This window comes from Tubulanus polymorphus, chromosome 1, assembly GCF_964204645.1.
Source record: "Tubulanus polymorphus chromosome 1, tnTubPoly1.2, whole genome shotgun sequence".
NCBI lineage: Eukaryota > Metazoa > Nemertea > Palaeonemertea > Tubulaniformes > Tubulanidae > Tubulanus > Tubulanus polymorphus.
The window spans coordinates 19,345,568-19,363,701 of NC_134025.1; the positions used below are offsets into that span (position 1 = coordinate 19,345,568).

Consider the following 18,134-nt stretch of genomic DNA (forward strand, 5'->3'; position numbering starts at 1 on the left):
ATAGCCAAGATGAAAGTATAAGCAATTTTTTTTATCATGGGATACAACTGAAGGAATACTTGGCTTGGAGTGAAAGAATGAAAGCATGATGTGATGACACAAGGTGACCTATATTTTGTGCTACACTCGACTTCGCTTAAGTCAGATCCATTTGATAGAATGAAGAAATTTGTCCACCTTTATCAATAGTAATCCTATTTCTAAGCTATATAGGGTCGGAAAAACATATATCTGTATCGAACGATACATATCGAGGAGAAACTACATGAAACTACATGTACTAGAATCTTATAATAATCTTGACCATTGTTTACACATTCCGACTCGCCATGGTTTACAACCCTGCCACATTAGCCCGTGTGCAGGTAAATGAATCCCTGCTGAGGACGCCTATCATGTAGCATCAGTATTTTTCAGGTGGTGAACAATCGAATAGATTGTACAATGTTTTGTGTATTTATCCAACCCGTACTGTGTGGTGCAATAACTGAATGAATAACTTAATGTTTGTGAAACGGTACATAAAAGAAACTGACCTCGCAATCTGTGTGAATTCACTACGTTGCCGCAGAGCCCGGTGATTTTGTGAGGCCAATGCTCCATTTCCCTGAAAATTAAAGAAGTCTCCATTAGGCTAAACAAAAATGATACCTTGTTTCTCAGTGGCCGGGTCATTTTTGGAAAAATTTATAAAATTTGTAATCAGTTCATTTCTATAGCTGCTGGGTCTGTTATGGTAAAATTGATTTAAAAAAAACTAATGTACAGGGCAGATACGCAGCTGGCCGGTTCAAGCTCAGCAGAGCGGAGAAACAAGGTATCAATTTCTTTTAGCCTTCTTATTTTTCTGGCACTGTGGCTTCAAGTTACAATTTCAAGAACTCTTCAATGAAAAATATAAAGATAAGATGAAAGAACCTGTCTGGACTGTAATATCTTCACTGCTGACATGAATTCATTGGTTCTATCTCGGCAACTCATTTCTTTATCTGTAGGGGATGGTGGAGCCTTTGGCTGCGAACCACTGTAGTTGTTTGAGCTTTGATTGTTGTATGATCTGGGAGCTTGATTTTCTTTCTGATGTTGGTTGCTATCGAAGGTAGAACCTTGTATGTGACGACGCCTAGCACTCATTTAGAGAACAAATAATTTGCAAAGCCTTTTGAAACTGCACACAAAGATTTTGACAGACTGAAAAAAAAATCATAACTCATTTTAGCAAGTCTTAGTCAATAACTAGGGGACCAAAGGTTCTGTGCTCTCAAGGCCAGTTTTCATGATATTAATGAAAACATATTACTACTCTTTTAATCATGCAGATCTTCCGTTAAATCAATTACTGTAATAACAGTGTGCTTTTTTGAAAATCTGAAAATTTCAATAAATCTAAGAGCATGCCATGAGCAACATTTAAATAATTTATTGTGGTAACAAAATGTGATGCCAAGGCACCAATGTATGTAGGAATACCATGTTATTCCACTATTAAAGCAGAAAACAATGACCTTGAAATTCAGCACAATCGTAGAAAATGTCATGACTCCAAGCAATTGCATTCTGAAACTATGGCTAGACCACTATATATGGAGGTAGCAAGTTTTTCGACCATTCAACCCCCTGGTGAACATATAGGTCTATAGAAACTAATGACCCTGAAACTCACAAAAATCAGTTATGAGCATCAAATTTGCAATTGATTGTGCTTACAAAATACGCGTGTGTACCAATATTAATGGAGCAAGAGGGTCTATGAACGTTGAGGCATATTTTTTGTTGATTATTTTGCATAAGACATGATTCGAAGATAAATTGATAATATTGCTTCGGAGAGTCTAAATCTGACTTGTCATATCATGGGCGTCCCTAGGGGGGTTCAGTTGTTCGAACGAACCCCCTTTTTGAATTTTCAAACGTCGACAAACGTCGGCACATGGTCTGCATTTGCTAAATTAGCGAAATAAAATCAATACATGTGAAGAAAAGGGGAACCAGTCTACCTATCGTTTCACAATTCCATGATCTCAGGGTAGAATTAGCTCTGGTCTATCTCAATAAAAATGGCTGCCGACAGGTAGATGGGCCTGTGATCGGACGGCCTCAGATTGCACCAGAACACTTGCTTGCACGACCCTACTTCTATTCCAAAAAAATCCTGGGGACGCCCTAGTCTGAATATTAGTCGTTGTTACCTACCCTACAACGTCTGACGCTAAAGTATCATATAGGCCTAGAGGTTAACTCCAGTTAATTGCAATGCAACAACTGATCTTAGTGTCAAATCAAACCTTTGTACTAAAATGAATTAATTGGTTACCTTGTTGACTTTGAAAACGTGTTTTATAATAATATTTTTGAGGATTTAAATCGCGAACTGGAGAATTTATTGATTTGATTTTAATTGAATTGATTGCCACAATCGGGATTTCCAATATGGACTAAATTAATAAAATGTGAAAATTCAATATGTCTTTTTAAAATTACTCTAAATGTTATTTTTTGTTGATAAAACGTAAAAATTTTGGTCAATTTTAACCTTAAGAATTTGAAACAAGAATAATATCTGCATTGGCATCAATGTCAGTCCAAGTTCAAGTCCGAACCCTTAATTTACACTCCCCATCATGCACCACGAAAAGCCGCCATATTTGTTATGTTGCTTCACTTCAACGATTTTTTGAGGCGACTAGTCAAAAGTTTTGAGCTACTACGATTGTCAAAAGCTACTTAGGATAACAAATTTATGCACAAACAATAGTTAACTTCCATCTGATTACAGAACAGTCAGTTTGAGGTAAGTTGATGGTGTTTTAAGGGGTGAAATAGACACTCAATTAACCTTATATGAGCACTTTTGCCCTAGACGTTGTTTGTAGAACGACGGCTAGATACTAGACTAGGGACACCCATGAATTTTTCTTGTAACAGACAGTTGCCTAATCAGAATTTTAATTTTAATTTTTCATCACTTGATTTCAGAATATAATTGAAATGGCACAATAGCCATTATTTTCCACTGAATAAGATTGAATTGGTGTCCTGTTCGACCACTACTTTCGTCTGCTACACATAAACAATTATACAGAGATTCAAATCAAATAGCTTATGATAAACACCCAAGTCCCCGCAATTCCATATAGAAATCAACATCTTCCTACTTGAAATTCTCAAGTACTTGGGGTATGAACATGACAGATCTGAGCGCTCACTCATAGGCCTATCCAAGTAAGTCTGGGTGAATATCAGGGAGCCAAAAAGTCACAATTTTGGTGGCCCACGTCATCAAATCTAATATCATATCAAAGCCTTGAATATTAGCTATAAAATAACAGGAACTTGTAATAGGCCTACCTACATGACATAAACCAGGAATGAGCTATTAACGTTTAACTGGCAGGTGGTATCCTGCCAATGCAGCATTATTCCTGTTAAACTATTTTGCACTGCGGTTCTTGGAATTGGTTGGTAAGTTTTAACTACATATAGGCCTAGGACTCCAACTTTTACCCTAACCCTATTCCGACTAGCTGTTAAACGGACCCTTATAATCCTAAACCTAACTCTCTAGACCCTAACACGATTGAAACCCAATATTTATTCATTTTCATTCTAATATCTAATTATCGTATAGCCATTGGCAAAACAACGTACACAAATGTCAAATTAGCCTAATCTGCCGCATAGGCATTATTTTCATTTCCAATTGTTACAAATCCCAAAATGATTTGAGGATGGATTTTTAGTTGGCAGGTGACATTTTGCCAATGCGGCATTATTCCTGTTAACGCTATTTTGCCAATGGCTTGTTCTGATTGACACTGCGCATGCGCACTGAGGTGCACAACTTGGAAAATTCAAAGAAAGTGTGGGGAACAGAGTCAGAGAAAATAGGAGCATAGAGCGGGATTCGAACCCGCACCAGCAGATTGCTAGCCTAACGTCTTTCCACTAGACCAACGGACTCACTGGAAACCACCCGTAAGTTTTCACTACATATAGCCTCACCTAACCCTAACCCTATCCCTAGGTGGTAGGGTAAAACGGACCCTAAACCTCACCCTAATCATAACTCTCTAGACCCTCACCCTAATCATAACTCTCTAGACCCTAACCCAAACGAAACCCTAAACCTAAACCCAATATAATGATTTTATTGTTATATTTTATTAGATCAAATATGAAATTAAATATATATTGTTGGATTTCTCTGACTAATATAGGGACTAATGTCCATTTCAACCTGACTTGAGAACATTAGGTGACCTAGCTCAGTCATTTTTGGTAGTACATACCTGATAAAGGTCTTAATAGGACCAGAAAGGACAGGCAGTCGACCTAAATCATCATTTTTTACGGAACCGAAGGTGTGAAGCCCCTAGAGTGGGGTTTGGGGGACCTCCCCCAAGAAAATTTTGAAATTTCAAGGAGTTTTTGTCGCACGTGAGGCCAATTTTCCAATGACAAAATAAGACTGCTGCCACGCGGTTGATCGTTCGTTGTTTATGATTGTCTGGAGTACATGAAAAGGATGGCTCCCACGAAATCCAAATCACTAGAACATGTTCATACTTAAATGAACTTGTCAATAAATAGTAGTCCCAAGAGGAGCCCCTATCTATAATCTTCCAATCTATCACTCATGCCAAGCGTTTTGTGCCTGAATTAAAACAATGACTACAAATACTTTTATCGAGCGCATAGGCTTTCTTGCATGAATTGAAGCATGCCATCGCAGATTCTAAATATAGATTTCCCGCGCAGCGCTATTGCATGTATATACGTGCAGGCCTATATAATTGTTCTAGACAACAGCGGTGTTTCGCAATGATGTTGTAAAAAAGATTTCAGAGATCGTAGCACCAGTTTTATGAGACGCTTTTACGGTCTGTTCTTTAAGTATCCTACAATCTAACTATCAACTTTCCCCCAGACCCTAACCCCCCTATCATTTTCTCAACGGATCTATATCAATCTCAAGAATGATAAAATTGGACCTCCTTCCGCGGAAATCCGCGGAAGATTTTCATCCCTGTATTATTGAACTTTCAAATCATGGAGTCTCTTTTCTCTCAGGAACCCCTTTCAATAAAGACTTCTTGGATATCCCTTTCAATACAACAGTTTCAAGTGGATTAAAAAGGATGTTTTAGGTCAGCTGCCAGTGCATTCTGGTCCTAGTAAGATTTTTATCAGGTATGTACTACCAAAACTAACTGAGCTAGGCCACCCGTAGTCTAGTACCTAGCCGTTGTTCCTGAAACAACGTCTAGGGCAAAAGTGCTCATATAAGGTTAATTTTCGTCCCTCATTTTGAGGGACGAGGCTTTGAGCGTCTATTTCACCCCTTAAAACACCATCAACTTACCTCAAACTGACTGTTCTGTAATCAGATGGAAGTTAACTATTGTTTGTGCATAAATTTGTAATCCTAAGTAGCTTTTGACGATCGTAGTAGCTCAAAACTTTTGACTAGTCGCCTAAAAAAATAGTTGAAGTGAAGCACCATGACAAATATGGCGGCTTTTCGTGGTGCATGATGGGAGTGTAAATTACGGATTCGAACTTAACTTGGACTGACATTGATGCCAATGCAGATGTTATTCTTGTTCCAAATTTTTAAGGTTAAAATTGACCAAAATTTATGCATTTTATCAACAAAAAATAACATGTAGAGTAATTTTAGAGAGACATATTGAATTTTCACATTTTATTAATTTAGTCCGTATTGGAAATCCCGATAGTGGCAATCAATTCAATTCAAATCAAATCAATAAATTCTCCGATTCGCGATTTAAATCATCAAAAATTTTATTATAAAACACGTTTTCAAAGTCAACAAGGTAACTAATTAATTCATTTTAGTACAAAGGTTTGATTTGACACTAAAATCAGTTGTTGCATTGCAATTAACAGGAGTTAACCTCTATATGATAGCTATATCCATAAAAAATTTAAATAGCTCCAATCTTACTGAAAGAAAGCTTGTTGGAATGGGGAGGGCTCAAATAACAATATGCTTTTTTAAATTTTTGAATTATCTTCAATAGTTTTCGAGATATCGCAAAATGAAGTTTGAAAATTTGAGCGAAAAGTGTCTTCATGTTTCAATACACAAAAACTGTGATCTAATAAGGCAATATTTCATGTAAACAAACTTCAATATCTCTTAAACTAAAAGAGATAGACTAGAAATTTAAAGAGCAATACACTCATAGCACTTTCAGGTGACAGTTGAAAGACCCAAAATTTTTATCTGATTCCAAATGCCTATGGTTTCCATGGAAACCAGCCGAAAAACGGTAAAATAATGAAAATATCGATGTTAGATCATAAGTTATGATGTAGAAAGGGGATAGAATAACTAGTTATCAATAGTTTATGTTTGCCCTAAGTTTATCTAGGAATATCTATTATTATGTAGATTATTATATTAGGTTTCCATGATAACGGCAAGAAAAAATGTGAAATATTGAGAAATATTGATATGATTTCAGATGAAATTATTTTTTTCACTACATAATTTTTGAAATGAATTAACATGATTATCAAGGCCTGTCAGTTAGGTCTATAGCCATAGGCTCCTATTGCAAATTGATTTAAATATACCAATATATTTTATATATTATTTGCTAGATGGATTTTAGTTAAGAAAAGCAGAAAATTAGGCTTGGCCTAGCTCAAAACGCTGAAATTTGAAATATATTCATGATATCATAATAAAATCAATCAGTTTAGAAACATAAACCAAGCAATAGTAATAATACTACTAATAATAACTAAATAATAATCCATTTGTTTTGTTTTGAGCTAAATTTCAACAATATTTTATATATATTTCAATTTTGCTGCTTTTGGAAAATCCCCTCGGGAGCCTCACTGTCCCATCACGCGCCTCTATTTTTGCCCGTCACAAGCCTCAATTCATCCCATTAGACGCCTCCCTCTTAAATGCCGATCATTTCGCTAAATCTGTCCTAATATTCAGAAATATAGCGATGAATAATTATGAATCGGAAAATAAATACAATAATTCACCGCTAGACCGATGAATAATTGTTGAATATTGATCTCATCACGAGCAGCGCGGAGCGGCGTCATTCAATAACAAGCGCCGGCCGCCATTTTGTATCGCTCGCTTCAACGCAAAACTTAGACATTGAATTTTCCGGCAGCGATCGCTCAGCACGAAATAAAATCATGCGGTCTTCAGTATTTGAATTTTAAGATCCTAAACCTTCCTATTCCTGATGATTCGTCGCTTATTCCGGGTCCTAAGCTGACGAATTTTGCTCATGAAAAAGGGTATATTTCGATTTCTATTTTCTTCGTCTAAAATGCGGATTTATACACTAAACCAACCCCCAAGTGATTAAGATAGATCTTATTGGTTGATTCCAAAGATTTTAGCTCATTTGCATTGATAGACAGGTTTTATGAATGATTTTACTACGCGATGTCAAAACGCGTAGTAAAAACGCGCATCACACTTTTCCTAATCAATAATGGTCGTCACAATCGATAGTGGCGCCCCGCGCGGACATGAACATACCTATATATGATACTTTAGCGTCAGACGTTGTACGAAACGGAACCGTAACAACGACTGGTATTCAGACTAGGCCACCCGGAATGCTTTTAAGTCAGGTTGAAATAGACATTAGATATTAACAATAACAATAAACAAGTGTAACTCATTCGATTCCTGCTTCGGTAATAAATAAGAAGGATGACCGGCAGGGCAGGCCGGCCAAAAGTCAACACCCCGTCACAAGATTTGTGTAACATCTTCTGATTTCTTACAGAGAATATTAAAATCAGTTACATAGAACTACCAAGGTCGAGGAGATTCCATCAAATGTGAAACTTCAGTAAGAATATTTGACAGCGATTTTGACAGCCGATGCAGATTCGTACACGCAAACACTTCCGGGTTTGAGAAGGTGGGATTACGCGCCGGACATAGGCCTACGGACGAATCGTTGAATATGTCCATCAGTTCCAAGTTTTCCAGAGCCGGCTTGCATGTCACAATGCATCACCCCACTCTCTTGCAATAAATTATCGGATCAGTTTCACAAAGAGGTTTCACTTAAAAATCGATCTGAGAGTTATGCCTAATAACGGTAGTAATCTGAGTTTGGAAACTGCGGGCGCGAAGTTAGTCTAATCCTACGCCTAAGTTTTCTTTAATTCAAAAAATAGCTTTGGCAAGACGACCGTCACTTCCACCAAAGAAAACGAATATGAAAATGCGAGGGTTGTTTTTGTAGAGGCGCAATTGTGTCCGATTCGGTGTCCGTTCCGCGTTGACGCTCTATATAAATATGCGTGCAGCCGACTGTAATCTGTCATTTGTAACTGTCGGTCGCGACGATTAACTTGTGATCGTTCCTATCTTCTTCACGATTATCCACATAAATACCACAATGGCTCCTGCCGCTGCAAGTACCGCTACTACTAATTCGACTAATTCATCAGTGGTGACAGGTATGAGAAATGAACTAATTTTTCAAATTCAATTTCATAATAGGTAAATCGTTTTTGTTGTTATTCTGAATTCCGCTAGATGGAGAAAAGGTCGATAAGTTTGAGCACCCACATCGTAATCCCTAAATCTACTGTCAAGTTAAATTGCAATTCGTCTATAAAACATGTGTTCCAAATCCGCAGATCCGCTCCTCTCATGAATGGTGCAATTTAGCCAAGTTGTATTAAACTGCTCCAATAGCTCCAATCTTACTGAAAGAAAGCTTGTTGGAATGGGGAGGGCTCAAATAACAATATACTTTTTAAATTTTTGAATTATCTTCAGTAGTTTTCGAGATATCGCAAATTGAAGTTTGAAAATTTGAGCGAAAATTGTCTTCATGTTTCAATACACAAAAACTCACAGGGGTTTGGCGATGGGCTTGGATTTTATTTCCGGGTTGTTGATAATCTCGCGAGAATTGCGCTAAATATGATTTGCGAATAAATTCAAAATATCACGGAAATACCTTGTGTTTATATTGTTTATTTATCCGCTATAAAATTCTGATAAACAATTGGTCGTTAAGAATCATTATCAGACGGTCGTCAGACGGCTATATAAAATAACAAGAGATGACGGGAGCGTAGTGGCGATCTGCCCGGAAAAAAAAAATTTTTTGCCTATCATTTCGCTAAATCTGTCCTAATATTCAGAAATATAGTGATGAATAATTATGAATCGGAAAATAAATACAATAATTCACCGCTAGACCGATGAATAATTGTTGAATATTGATCTCATCACGAGCAGCACGGCGCGTCATCATTCAATAACAAGTGCTGGCCGCCATTTTGTATCGCTCGCTTCAACGCAAAACTTAGACATCGACTTTTCCGGCAGCGATCGCTCAGCCCCGACACGAAATAAAATCATGCAGTCTTCAGTATTTGAATTTTAAGATCCTAAACCTTCCGATTCCTGATGATTCGTCGCTTATTCCGGGTCCTAAGCTGACGTATTTTGCTCTTGAAAAAGGGTATATTTCGATTTCTATTTTCTTCAACTAAAATGCGGATTTATACACTAGACCAACCCCCAAGTGATAAAGATAGATCTTATTGGTTGATTCCAAAAGATTTTAGCTCATTTGCATTGATAGACAGGTTTTATGAATGATTTTATTACGCGATGTCAAAACGCGTAGTAAAAACGCGCATCACACTTTTCCTTATCAATAATGGTCATCACAATCGATAGTGGCGCCCCGCGCGGACATGAACATACCTATCATAATATTAATAAATAAATGGAAGTGGATATTTTGCCAATGCGGCATTATTTTAGTAAACGCTATTTTGGCAAAATATCGTTTACTAAAATGATGCAAAATTTTTGCCAATGGCTATATATAATAAGATATAGCAATAAAATAATTATAAATAAAATCATTATATAGGGTTTAGGGTTAGGGTTTCGATGGGCTAGGGTCCAGAGGGTTAGGTTTAGAGGTAAGGGTGAGATTTAGGGTCCGTTTTTACCCCTAGGGATAGGGTTAGGGTAAGGTGAGGTCATATTTAATGGAAACTTACGGGTGGTTTCGAGACATGGTTATTGTAATGTATGTAGACTTGTTAGAAATGATGTGAGGAGGCCGTAATTAGGCCTGGTGCAAGTAATCACATTTCAGTTCAATTGGCATTTTTTTAACACTTAGCCAAATTGTCTGATATGGTTAAAATTTAGATTAGAAAATTTCGCTGTTATATAGGCCTAAGAAAATTTTATTTTTCTTTCAGAGTGTAGAGTGGATCACAAAAAAATTGTTTCAGGATATTTTTGACAATCTCTACTCTACTGAAAAGTTTCTCATTGCCCTACCTGAAAGTTCACTCTACTGGACGTATCGGCCACACTCCGCGCGGTTGTGCCACCGCGCGGGATTTGCACGAAGCAGCAAACACAAACATGGCCACTCTCAATTTTCAATGATAGAAATCGTGTACACGTGCATTTCAATTATTTCGGCTGTTAGGGTTTTAAGGCACAATATAAGTTGATGATGTGATGTGGCGATGTTAGTTAATGATAATTCCGCAGTGAAGCTAGTCACGAACGGTGCCGATTGAGTGTACAGCTGCCAAAAACACTGAAATGTGCGTAGTTGTATAACTATTTGCAGTGAATTGCAGACGAAACATGAAGCCTTAACAGCCGTTTAAAAAAAAATTATACTAATCGCAATTGTAAAATAAAAATGAGATAGAACCTAAGTTAAAATTCTGGCCATTTCTAAAATGTTATTACTAATTTTTAGTCAGTGCCGAACGTTTAGTTTTCCAACAATAATGAGGGGTGGTAGGTAGTCATGCAATTCAAGTCATCATTTATTACACGTTACTTCCGTGTTGTTGAAAATCTCGCGAGTCCTGGATCAAACCCCATTGAACAATGTGATGTGTGTGCTGGCCACAAATGCACACAGATCACACTACACTACCCATTACACACTCCAGTACCCACAGCTTTCATCCATCCAAATATTTAGAGTGTCTTTCTTCCTGGATTCCTGGATGACATTCTAAGTAAGATTTATATGTACAATTGATTGCACAAATCTATGAGTGCGGATCTGCAATTTTTGTTTTACCAAGATACCTGTTAGGTTCTCCAGTTTAATGAAGAACTGCAAATGCACTCTTCTCAGTTAACATATTGAAAATTAGACTGAGTCTACTTTTAGGCTCCCCTATCAAACAAATTAATGATTGACTGCCACTGCCTGAGTGATTAGATCTAACTATTGAGGGAAAGTGACCTTTACTTTACTTTATTTGCAAACTCTTGGTCTTAATACAAAGACAATTTGAGTGATATACAGTAAAAAAGAGCAACACTGCTAATCTGGCTGAATTCTAACTTGCCACAATTAGGCCCACCTCATTGGCCTAATTTTGATTGGTATTCAATTGATTAATTACTAATTAAAGAATTTGACTTGACAAATTTGTATTAGAAAATTGGTCGCTTCATATGGAAGAAAACATGAGACCAAAGTGCAAGTTTTATAGGCCTATCTGACTACTAAGCCCCCTGCTTTAATGAATTTGTAATTTTCCTACATGGTCTTTTTGAATGAATACTTACTATTATTGTAGATGAAAGGTCAGTGATCATGGACTTGAGTGTAGGTTACATGGTAGATATGTAGCTTTGACATTTTGATAAGACTAGACATGAATTAGTTCTGACACATGGTTTAGCCAAAGGTTTGTCTCTAGAGACAAAACGCTAGGACCTAAGGTCAAGTGTAAATGGTTTAATTGTCATTTCATCAGACTTTAGCCCTACTGGGGTTTTTTTTATTTGATACCACTGGTTTAGGCCTACAAGAGTTACATATAGTAAATTTAAAAGTTGAAGGTTATGCGTTGCTAACACTAAGTACATTGTATTAAGAAAATAGGAATATAGCACAGTAGGACTCACTTAATTCGGATATGGACTGTCCAGATTTCTCCGAAAGTAAAATCCAAACTATGAATAATACCTTGGTTCCAAGTTAAATTGACCAAATATTTCATCAAGTTAAGTGAAAGTTTGGATAGAAAATTCCGAATTAAGCAAGCTTATTACTGTAAATATGTTGATTGCTTTCGCCCTTTGCTATCCTCCAAATCAATTTGTACCATATACCGTTTTGTCCAACTAAGGGGCATCTTTTATTTCAAAAACAAAGGGAAACTACTGCACTGGTCCAGTACAAATTTAATGCTATTTTACAGATATCTTCCAAGAACTAGATGCAACGCTGAAGAAAAGAATTATGATCTTCGATGGGGGAATGGGAACAATGATTCAAAGATGTAAATTAGATGAAGCAGCATTCCGTGGCACTGAATTTAAAGATCACGCTAAACCTTTGAAGGGAAACAATGATATTTTAAGTTTAACTCAGCCTGACATCATTTATAAAATTCATAAGGTTAGTAACAATCAGTGTGACAATTGTTTTTCAAAAGAACCAGTGCGCTGCTTTTTGGATTGGATATAAAAATTCACAAATAGAAAAAAATAAAGAAAAAAAGTAAATTCCAAATTAGCTTCCCACGATGCATTAGTTAGTCCTAAAACATGAACAAAATTTTGACATGAATTTACAGTAAAATCTCCCTTAGTGAACACCTCCCTTAGTGAACTCTTTTTGGCCGGAACCAAATTTTCCCTACTCATTTTCAATTAAACAGAACCTCCATTTAGTGAACACCTATCTATAGTGAACAGTGAACACTTTTTCGGGTACCAAATGAGGAATTATACCCCTCAATAGTGAACAGTGGTCCCATCACAGAATATCTAAACAGTCAAAGTTTGCTAGTAGACTCATTGTTATCAGTTTCTAGGTGTTCATCATATACCATATGTATACAAATCATGGTCATTCAATGGCTAGTTGTCTTTAATAGTCCTTAGGCAGTACTAATTAGGTTAATTGGTGACTACAATTATGAATGGACAGCTGTTATTGTTTTTGATTAATGCTTAATATTGGGGGTAGTTATTCAAACTACTAGTAGGTGGCGTGACACAAATATGTACTACCTCTATTTAGTGAACACCTTTCTATAGTGAACAATTTGTTCAGAACCCCAAGTGTTCACTATAGAGAGGTTATACTGTAATCGTTTTGTTTTTTCATTGAATTAAATTTCTCGAATGAAATTTTCAATTCTGAGAAAAGTTATAGGCGTGATAAATTTGTTCATTACTCAAGTTTTCAATTTAAGTTCAAAATTTTGTTGTTATTCGGGTTCAAGTCTGGCTCCAATTTCATGGTAATTAATTTGAAATTAGCCGATTTAATCCTAAACTTTCGACAAAGTTATTTCACATTTGTGAAACAGGTGTCAAAAATGAACCCGAAAATTTTGATTCAAATCCACAGGGGCTTAATCCACATTTGTGAAACCGGGCCCAGGGTTTTGTATCTCAAAGATCCCAATTAGAATATACATTCTAAAATAGCCGCTCATTATTGAGTTTTGTTCCTTCATCAAATTTATTGCTATATCTTGCTAAAATTGGGTAAGAGTTAACTGGACCATATATGCCATGATAGATTCCTCTCTTTAAAGCCACATCAGTGAAACTATTTGCTCACGAATTTGACTCTTCTCAGAGGGGAGGCCAAACACCTATTGCAACCCATTTTTAGTGCATTCGGTTTCGACAAGGGGAACATAACCAGCATGTCTAAGCCCCTTGCCCAACTTATAGTTAGTGACCGTGCTAAATTTCTAATCATTCAAACCATCAAATGCTACAACTTAAGTGAGTTTGCGACTTAGAAACTTTGACTTCAATAGGGAAATATAGGCTTATATATGAAATATATGAAATATATATTGAAAATGGGAAGAAAAATCAGACTTGCACATGTTCTACTGTACTGTCAATCTATGAAAACAGTTGTTCATGATATATATTTGCCCCTTAGGATTATCTCTTAGCTGGAGCTGATTTTATCGAAACCAATACCTTCAGCGGGACAAAGATTGCTCAAGCAGATTATGGAATGGAACACATGGTATGTATCCTATATATAAGTACAGTTAAGTACGCGTATGTTGTAGTTGTTTGAAAGAAAGATTATTTACAATGGGAACATTAATCCAGGTCTACAGGATCAATCTTGAATCAGCGAAGGTTGCCAGACGTGCTGTGGATGATGTCACCAATGAAACTGGGGTTAAAAGATATGTCGCTGGGGCTTTAGGACCAACAAATAGAACATTGTCCATTTCACCATCTGTTGAAAGACCAGATTTCCGTAACGTCAGTAAGTATTTCAGAAAGTAACAACACCAAAATAAAATGGTATTGTTTAAAGATGAGCTTTTTTACTTTCTTTAACTACATGTATTCTTAAATCGTGAAATTTTCTATTCCTGAATTATTATGAAGCTTCAAACACCTACCCAGGGTTCGATCTAAAAGCCACAAGCTTATCTGAAATTTCCCTTGACCCCAGAATCAACTTGCCCTACACTGGCAGTCCGATTAGTGGGTGGCACAATCATCCATTGTATTGAGTGGGAAAAAAGCTTTGATATAAAGTATTGCATTAGCCCGTTGGACAAGTGATAATGATAACCTACTTGCCCTATTGAAAATATAGGCCTACTTTTCCTGGGCAATCGGACAAGTGCTTAGATCGGATCCTGCTTCCTCACGTATGCCATGTAAAACCCTCTTTAAAGTAACAGCCCTTTTTTCCTAAATCATTGCAGCATTTGATGAACTGGTCGATGCATACAGTGAACAAGCTAGAGGATTGTTAGATGGTGGTGCAGAAATTTTACTAGTTGAAACTATATTTGATACAGCTAATGCAAAGGTATTCATAACCTACATCTCTCACATACTGCGTCTACATAGGCCGAGTCTGGGGCCTGTTACAATTCCAAAGGTATCTTTTTGAAACCTGGTTTGTTTGTCAGATGAAAATGAGTTTCACCCCTGTCGTTGATCGTTGTCCATTCAATACACCACCCAACTTGAACTTCTTGTTAGCACATTTGTCCTATTATGTGCATGTCCTGGGGAGATACACGTGGCATTCACCACATTTTGGTTTTAATTCCTTTCAAATGTTTACCTATGAAGCTATTATTCTCTTGTTTCATTAATAGGCTGCTCTGTACGCTATACAGCTTCTATTTGAAAACACTTATCAACCTGTACCTATATTTGTAAGTATGAGATTTTCTATTGATATTCAATCATTAAGAACAAAGAGAGCCAGATTAAAAACTTTCCTTGCATGTTTTCAGATTTCTGGAACGATTGTTGATAAGAGTGGAAGAACTTTATCTGGACAAACTGGTGAAGCATTCCTCATAAGTGTAGGACATACAAATCCCTTGTGGTAAGTACAGTACACAGCTAATAGTGGCATTCACCGCTCTTAATTTGGACGGTTCCATTTAGGAGAGAGCAAGTGTTTGCGCTAGAGAGTCTGTTATGAATTAGTCTGTTCCATAGACCATACCAATTAAAACACCTAAAAGACTGATCCAGCATTTCTCTGTGTGTAAACAGAAATTGGCTCAGAGTCCGAGATAAATTGTAATTGTGAATCTCTGTGGTATGACCCAGGGATAACTATCTAGCAAATTCAGCAATGTGCACCCTGGTTTTGTCCATTCTAAAGCAACTATCAATCTGTACCCACCCCCTGAGACAATCGACCAATTATCACCATCCTTGTAAAAACTGATCATCAAGATTTACCCAGAAAGAGCACCAAGCTTCGCTAGGATATCTCCAATGTGCCGAGGATTCCAGGTACAGACAACAAACGGTTTATCACAAACATCAGAAGATCTCCAGGACTTAGACTAAACAAGATTGAAACAGAAGCCTGAAGTTATTTTATTTTGAGCAAACTGGCAAATGTAAGTAGGCCTAACAGATATCCTTATTGATCTAATATCATCTTAGTATTTATTATTTAATATTGAACAATAAACTATTTGGAAAAAATACCACAAACATTTGGTAAAAAATAAAACGAGAAATTCTTAAGTTCCTGATTCACGATTCATATCAATTCCAAAAATTTTATTGACAACATTAAACATCACACAGACAGATCAACACTTCAACTGCAATATCCGCCGGATGCCATCCTACCCATTTCGAAATGTTAGACATTCAAAATACAAGCGATGCACCTTTACACATTTAAATTGCCAGCCGGACAAAAACTAATCATCAGGATATCAACAAAGTCGAGTTTGATTGGCTGAGGGGTGAGCACAGAGAGTAGATTGATAGCTACATGAATTTGGCACATTCCAGGTGGTACTGTGAATGCAACTTATGTTCTGACAAATTACTTTACTTACGTGTTTTCTAGTGAGCAACAATTTTCATATTTTCAGTGTTGGGTTGAACTGTGCTCTCGGTGCTAACGAAATGAGGCCTTTCATTGAAAGAATTGGACAGAATACAAAATCTTATGTCTTGTGTTATCCTAATGCCGGTAAGTAGGAGATTGGATCTGGATAACACATCTAAAGCCTAGTGTACATCGACACTGCGATTGGAGACAACTAGTTGCTTGGCAGTTTTCAGCGCATGAGAGGAACTCTGGATACAATCAGTTGCTCCAATTTGTCAATGTGGGTGAGCTTACGACTGGTTAGCGTCCATCTATCTCCAGTTCCAGCCAGTTGCCCACGTTCTACTTTTGAGCAACTAGTTGTAATCAGTTAATGTCATATCCGTCGACGTGAGGGCTCCATAATCAACAACACATGGTTGCAACTGACTAAAACAAATCACGTGATTAGGGATGCCCTCTAGAATATTTGCTAGATAACACACTCAGTCGCTGGCGCTATGGACCTAGCAACCTTCTTTTTAGATATATGATCAATTACGTATATAAGATTTCATTCTTATCTTCAGTACTATATAATAAGTCTTGAACTTCACCTCTTAAACTTGGAAAGTATTTGGCTTGCCTAATCTGGGTTTGTTTAACCCAGAGATGCTAGTTTTCCGGAAATATCCAGTATTCCGGAAATTTAGGATCGCCGATGTCAATTCCTGAAATTTGGTGAGAATTCCTCGCGGCGACCAGTAATGGCGCGGACCGTAAAAGCGTTCGTTTGTTTGTACTCGTCGTCGCTTCTGTGTTATTTTATCTTGGTCTCTGTTTCCGAGGACGTTCTGCTACAATGTATATATGTGTGCTTGTTGTGGTATCTGTGCGTGCGTAGGCGGAGCGCCACTGTTGTGATGCCATTTCCACTTAAAAGTCAATAATCTTTACGCGCCGTTGTACATCGTCCCGCTGACGGCCAACAATGTGAAGATGCACGTGGTAATAATTAACATAATATTTAATAAATATCATCTTAATTATTACCACGCGCGTGCTATGTGCTGAGGCACGCAGCTTTGTAACTTTCTTTTTGCGGGATGGTCTGCAAAATGAGCACGCACGGAAAGATTCAGTCGGGAGTCGGCCGATATAAAGGCAATTGACAGCGGTATAAAAAATAAATTTAACTGGCAATGGCTAGAGTGTGAGGACAGTAACGGGGACTACTTATCGAACTACATTCGTGAGATAGACTTAGCTGGCGTGGCGTACTGCGTCGTTTGTAAAGACCAGGTCAAATACGGTAGTGGCGGGAAAAAAGATATTCTTCGTCACCCGGATAGCGCGGGGCATAAGAAGGCAGGGAGGGATGTGAAGCACAACGAATGCCTGCCGTCGTATTTTCAGATGAAAGATGCCGATCGTGACACTGCATCTCCGGCGATGCAAAAATGCCCGTTCTAAATTCCGGAATTTTGGTACTTTGGCCCTAGCATCTCTGTTAACCCATTAGCACTATGTAGTGTCAATTTCACTAAGCCTATGTACCGGGATAGTGTCAATTGCTCCTCAGAAAGTTCAAGGGAAAATCCAAGTTTATCACGATACCGAACCCGAATAGCTCATTTACGGTACTGTTTATTTTCATGCATTACAAGCTTGTGTTATTTGTTGTAAATAGTCAAGGCGTTCATATGATAAGATTTGATGAGGTGGGCCACCAACATGGTGTCCTTTTGGCCCTCCGAAATTCATCCAAAGTTACTTGGATTTGAA

General features: G+C 37.3%; 2 protein-coding genes across 8 annotated transcripts in view; one reads left to right on the forward strand and one right to left on the reverse strand.

Annotated features, from left to right (window-relative positions):
• The window catches only part of LOC141899564 (syntaxin-5-like), a 38,490-nt gene extending 30,543 nt beyond the window's left edge, over nt 1-7,947 (reverse strand). For 2 of the 5 annotated variants that reach the window (XM_074785975.1, XM_074785941.1), the window contains exons 1-3: nt 7,798-7,947; nt 919-1,191; nt 537-607 (exon numbers count right to left, since the gene is read on the reverse strand). In XM_074785975.1, coding sequence (XP_074642076.1) covers nt 537-607; nt 919-1,134 — 287 coding nt within the window. In that variant the 5' untranslated portion in view covers nt 1,135-1,191; nt 7,798-7,947. Of the gene's footprint in view, nt 1-536; nt 608-918; nt 1,192-1,997; nt 2,129-7,797 lie in introns of those variants that run through there. The other 3 variants (XM_074785949.1, XM_074785966.1, XM_074785958.1) reach the window with 3 other exon arrangements.
• Nucleotides 1-18,134, forward strand: part of LOC141899542 (methionine synthase-like) — a 93,070-nt gene that overhangs the window by 38,506 nt on the left and 36,430 nt on the right. The window contains exons 1-8 of one of the 3 annotated variants that reach the window (XM_074785915.1): nt 8,337-8,484; nt 12,250-12,449; nt 13,962-14,051; nt 14,141-14,303; nt 14,755-14,861; nt 15,157-15,216; nt 15,298-15,392; nt 16,411-16,511. In XM_074785915.1, the coding sequence (XP_074642016.1) occupies nt 8,424-8,484; nt 12,250-12,449; nt 13,962-14,051; nt 14,141-14,303; nt 14,755-14,861; nt 15,157-15,216; nt 15,298-15,392; nt 16,411-16,511 (877 nt within the window). In that variant the 5' untranslated portion in view covers nt 8,337-8,423. Of the gene's footprint in view, nt 1-8,336; nt 8,485-12,249; nt 12,450-13,961; nt 14,052-14,140; nt 14,304-14,754; nt 14,862-15,156; nt 15,217-15,297; nt 15,393-15,517; nt 16,328-16,410; nt 16,512-18,134 lie in introns of those variants that run through there. The other 2 variants (XM_074785922.1, XM_074785930.1) reach the window with 2 other exon arrangements.